General features: G+C 34.1%; 1 protein-coding gene across 1 annotated transcript; it reads right to left on the reverse strand.

Moving 5' to 3' along the window:
• Positions 1 to 3,141: 3,141 nt before the first annotated feature.
• LOC116207267 (adenylate isopentenyltransferase 5, chloroplastic-like) lies at positions 3,142 to 5,154 on the reverse strand. Its single transcript, XM_031540170.1, has 2 exons — positions 5,086 to 5,154; positions 3,142 to 4,544 (listed from the first exon to the last, which is right to left on the reverse strand). Exon 2 carries the CDS (start codon positions 4,528 to 4,530, stop codon positions 3,538 to 3,540), a length of 993 nt encoding a protein of 330 aa, XP_031396030.1. The 5' UTR covers positions 4,531 to 4,544; positions 5,086 to 5,154; the 3' UTR covers positions 3,142 to 3,537.
• Positions 5,155 to 6,000: the final 846 nt, after the last annotated feature.

Here is a 6,000-nt window from a genome sequence, read left to right on the forward strand (position 1 = left end):
ACCAGCCGTTTGGATTCAAGTTAAAGTTACTTTGATTTTGATTTTGATTTTGATTGTGGAAAAAAACAAATGAGATGTAGTTATAAATTTGACTTGGGAAATGTGTGTTTTTGTTGTGTAGTGTGTTGAGTTAAAGTTAAAGTTAAAGTTAAAATCAAATTTCGGGAAAACAAACGGTGAATTTAGAAATATTTCATTTTCCCATAAAAACATTAATAATATTTCGAAATTCTCAATATTCTCACTATAACAACTAATCGTCATAATTTTGTTAAGATTTAGATATTCGAAAACTCAAGAAAATTTAGAAAATATATTTTTTTTGAAATGGATCTTTCACTTTTGCGCTTGACTTTTAATATATCATAGATGATTAGCTCGATGTAATTTGTGGTAGCTAACAGTATACTAAAAGAAATACCCTTATTAGACTTTAGAGGCCAATAATGAGGGAAATTTATAACATTTGCCTCTAAAATCCTTTTTCTGAGACAAATACAATATATACCTCTTATGAGGATCTTATTTGTCTCTAAAACACCTAAAGTTAGTACTTTAATAAATTATTTATCACTATTACTAGCAGTAAATAAGTCTTTTGCTTCTAAAAAATAAGTTTTAGAGACATATTAGTAGAGACATATAGAAAACTTGTTACCAGATCTTTTCTTAGAAAGCAAAAGATTTAATTGCTTCTAAATCCAGTCTTTTTTTTAGCTGAGTCTTATTTGCACATAATATATTCTTTTAGAGATAGAATACAATTGCCTCTAATAAATATAATTCTCATTTTACCTCCAATATAATCAATTTTATCTAGAAAATAAAGTAGATAAAATGTCAAAAGTTTGATGGATTATTTTTACCTAAACAAAGAAAATCTATTCGACATGGATTAAAAGATATTCAAGTTACTCTCTACGTAATAAGAAAATGTCTTTTATTTATTTATAAGTGTAAATTACGTTATGCAATTATTAAATTATATAAAATGGTAAACTACTATTTTTTTGTTTATTTACAGCATCAATTGCATTTATATATGATATTTTATTATATACATTTTGGGATAACTGAACAATTTGCAAATTACCACCATGAGAAAAAAAAGATTAAACTATATATGCACAATGTTTGATTTACTATTACTTGTACATATTAATTATCTATCAGTTTTAAATAATTATAGAAATAAAAATTTTACTTATTTATAGAGGTTTGACAGTTTTTACTATAAGATATAAATTAATGTAATTTAATTCAAAAATACGTTGGTAGTCAAATGGTAAAAACGTGAGATTAAAAATATAGTATTGGAGTGAGATTAAAAATTTAGTATTGGAGGTTAAAGGTTCAAGTCAGGTTCAAGGTAAAATATAAAACGTAAATATATGAGAGATATTAGAGTCTAATGTAATTGGTATAATTTACTTTTAAAAAAAACTATATAGAGGCTGTTTGTTGCTATATCTCCTAATTGGAGACAAATCTAATTAACATTAATAATACTAATTCATGACTTTTATTAGTTGTTGCTAATTTACTTCTATAGACTTAATACAGACCAACAATATTCATAGTTGTCACTAAGCCTATTTTAATCATCTTCCCTTATTTACATCTCCTCTAACAAATTCTAAAATACGAAAGTAAATAAAAAAGATGGAAACGTGGATATAACACACTTATATAGCTTTTCATAATATGCTTTGGTATTCCATAACTAACGAGAATTATGACAAATGATTTCTTAAAGTTTATAAAATTAGTGGCTAACTTTTTGACTCTTTTTTTTCGATTATAAGAGAGGCCCACATTGAAATATAAATTTTAAATATCTAATAAATCGGCAGTGATAGTCCTCCTAAGTATCAAACTTGAGACTTCTTTGTCACCAGACGAGAAATGTACCACCGCGCTATACTTTCTCTTAATAACCTTTGGACTTTTACTGTATAATCGGTTGAAGAGGTGGAGTTTTGGACTTCTTTGATAACCTGGCACCACATACTTTGATCATTTGTCACATTTATATTGACATTCAATCGAAAAGTCACTCGATGAGTGGTTGGCTTAAGTCACTCGACGAGTGATTAGCTTTTATCTTAAGTGGAATCTCTCAAACTTCATCTCTGCTTGTAGATATTAAATATAAATTCTAGATCAAACATCAGCTTTCCTTTGTCTGACTTGCTTGAAGAACCGAATTAATCGAGGTACGAGTAAACTAACTTGAACGCCACCTCACTCCTAATTAAAAAAGAAAAAAGAAAATACCTCCTCCAATTTTTGCTTTCCTTGCCGTGAAGAGGGCCAAATCCTGTGGAGACGCTACAGACTTTGACCGCGAGGTGTAACGCATTGTTAGTGAATGGATTTACGTATAAGTAGAAAAATTTTACGCACGATCCTACGGTTGGAAATTTTTTTCATGAATTTGTTGATTTATTATAGTGGTTTGTGTTATAATTAATATATTGTATAACTAAAATTTCAATATTTTTAATTAGAATATCGAAATCGCAATATAATAGGCCTTGAGCAGTCCATTAATTTTAGGTAGACAACCTTTCTTGCAATTATATACTTAAATCTAATAAGAATTAAAACTTAAAAAAGAAAAGGTTTTAATTTATCTTTTAAAAAAGAAAAAGAAAAAACCTATCCACATCCCTTTTTACATTTGTGGCAAATGATAATTAAAAATTTATGGCAATTAATAAATAGAAAAGGAAAAAAATGAGAGGGACCAGTGGCTTCCATTTCCATGTACAAGAGTTTTAGTTTATTAAGATTTAGTGAGAATTGCCCTTAATAGTATAAGCACACTTCGTGATCCATCGGAAAAGACACTGCATGCTTTTCTAGAGCATGAGGCAGGCAGTTATGGAAGCTTTAGAAAATGATTGTCTCCCCCAACATTTTATCTTTGCTTTTATGGGATGCAAAGTTAGAGATAAGTCTCTTTTACAAAAAACATTATTTTGACGGCTCATTCTAACATTTTCTATTCAGTGAATCTTTGTGTGAACGCGAAAAGGCACGTTATCTTCGCCCCCTTTGCCAAGATTCCATCCAAAGTAGCTACAATTTCATGAACGAGCATAAATCAAGAATCTAGATGCAAGCTGAGAATTAGAATTTTCGTTTTCATCCATGACGAATTTCATTACATAGGGTTCGCTGCAAAATTACAAGAAGAAAAGAGAAAGAAAAAGGGAAGAAATACTCGATAATGTCATCTTCAAGTAATACATATATAGATAAAATTTCTTTCCGTTCAGATATCTTGTGAAATTCAATTATGTTTTACCAAGTTTGCGATAATGGTTACGAAGCGTTTGTGTGCTGCCTTATAATTTGCAGAGCATTGGTGGCCTGTGTCATTCTTGTAGTCCAAGCTATACCTTCCTTTTCATTTTCTCATATTTCAACACTTCATGTGAACCAACAATATGCCATACCCCTGCATTTCGTGTTAATACCTTGGGACCTAAGAAAGCTGCCTCCTGTCAGGTTAGGTCGAGCAGATACATGCTAGTGTGTCATGGCAGCCATCGGGATAGAAACTGCTGCTGTTGCAATTGCGCCCGCACTCGAGGTGTCAGGTGTTATAGCTCGAGCTATTGGATTTTTGTCGTAGAGGAAGCCATAGACTATCATGGTACTAGGCCCAGCCACGACCATCTCCCACACTTCATTCGCCTCCGCTCCTCTTTTCACAAACACTTCCGTGGCATCCAGGCGTTGCATTTTCCTGTCCCAGATATCGTTTAGCCTGTGAATCTTTTGCAGCTGCCGTGAAGCCAGAGCACACGTATTTTTCTTGATTTCGTCTATGGCCATCTTGAGAACTCTGGCCTTTGTCTCGACGTCTAAGGTGGTCGAAGCTTCGATGCTCAAGTACTCGACCATTTCAGTGACCCCGATTGCACGCCTAATGCCCCTTGAATTGTCAGCTTTGGGGTCATAAATATTCCTCACCTCACCTACCAACCCTAACTCTACCATCTTATCGACTCTTTCTGATACAAAAGATTGCAGGACAGGCATTGACACATCCACCCAAAGGAAGCAACACTCATACCTCGACTGAAACTCAGGGTTCCCATTCACGAGTGCATCGATGAAGGAATTTGATCCGCCCGCAATTATCGGCAGCCGGCCTCGACCCAGAATCGACTCTATAGCCATTAGCACGTGGGAGCAGAAATCGTCGGCCGTGAAATCAGAATCTGGCTCAATTACTCCAAGCAAGTGGTGGGGTACGCCCCGGCATTCTGCTTCTGTTACCTTATTGGTAAGGACCTCGAGACCTCGATGGACCTGGATTTTGTCGGAATTTATGATCTCGGCGGGGAACTGGGTCGCAAGATCGATGGCGAGCCTCGACTTTCCAGTTCCAGTCGCTCCCATTACAAACACGACCTTGTCCTTTGTACCATAGAAAGTATCTGGGGCGAGTCCTGGTTGGAAACACAACAAGCCGGGCTGTGCCTGCTTGCAAGCAGCTAACTTCGAAAGACTCATATGGATCCTGCAAGCTGAAAAATATATGATTGTCATTAATTAATTACCATTTGATGCCAACTCTATATACGCCACTAAATCACACTTTACATAGAACTAGCGAATTGCTGGGGACGTTGCTAGTTAAAAGTCACACGCAATTGTGCGAACCCGACAAGGATGAAAAGTATTCACTCGATCAGTATGATTGTATAAAGTTATCATTATTCGGTTGGAAGTATTCAAGATTTATATAACATAACCCGGAAGTTGTTACAATTATATAACAAGACCAACCCAACATGACAACTCCATAATTGTAGCTTATTCCCGACAATTTATAAACTATTTGGGCTCGAATTTATCTGTTAATGCATGCACATGACAAGAATTATGGTTCCAAAAAAAAGAAAAACATTGACAATTTCCACAGGACCAAACCATATCACCTTTCAATGGTTTCTTTTTTCATCGGAAATAAACATAAACCCTCAAAACGAGGGAGAGTGCAGGTGTCTATTTTGCACAATATGAAAAATTTTGTTCTCGACAAAAAAGAAAAAAAGATCCACTTACAAATTATAACTGTCTTCTGCAATTTCTAGTTCTCTTGTGGAGTATGTGGAAGCTCAACTCTTACACAGGCACAGGTTGGCATCTTCAACTATATATAGTGCCAAGAGCACTCAAAAGCTATTATTTTATTATTTTTTTCCTTTTCTGAAATTACAAAAGAGATCCCTTAGAGGAAAGTCTCTCTGTATTTTTAATTAATGTGTTTGGTATTCAATATCCCCCTACTATTTTTTTTAAAAAGCTCATGAGCGCAAAAAGAGAATAAAAGGATTGAAAAATTAATAAAAGGACATTGAAGTTGCACTAATGAGAATTAAACATGAAATCTCTTGAGTTCAAAGCAAGAATGTTCCTACTGCAACCAAATCCCTTTTCTCAATTTCTCCCTTATTTTGATTAAAAAGGAGGATGGGTAAAAAAAAAGTTTAATAAAGAGACACAATTAATCGCATCGGTATGTTAGAGAAACAAGATGCCCAAAAAGCGAGATAAAGAAATAAGGTAATAAGTCGAACACTGGATATACGTGATATAACCCTCAATGAGATAAATATCCACAAACATAATAAGAAATCCACCAGACAATAAACAAAGGATGGCAACCCCGACCCAGCCCCTTTACAAGCTCCCACATAAAAGAGTCTACTCAATCTCTCATCCTCTTTCATTCATCTTCTCATTCTAACCCTAGAGTTTCAAAGAATGCATCTTATAGAATCCCGAAGAGATTACATCATAAACTCCCAGACCGGTAATATCTTTTCCCAAGATATTATATCTTTTGAATAAACTCTGAGGTTATACAAAATTCAGGGAAAAAAAAAAAGAAATACAATCTCAATAGAACATGAAATTCTTGACAACACCTGTCTTCCACCAATCTCGTCCTCGCTCCGGATCTTCGAGTTTTCAAGT

Source organism: Punica granatum, chromosome 5 (genome assembly GCF_007655135.1).
Source record: "Punica granatum isolate Tunisia-2019 chromosome 5, ASM765513v2, whole genome shotgun sequence".
Lineage (NCBI taxonomy): Eukaryota > Viridiplantae > Streptophyta > Magnoliopsida > Myrtales > Lythraceae > Punica > Punica granatum.

Excerpts from the sequence above, each read along its gene's own strand:
- LOC116207267 (XM_031540170.1), bottom strand. The coding sequence starts at position 4,530 with ATGAGTCTTTCGAAGTTAGCTGCTTGCAAGCAGGCACAGCCCGGCTTG.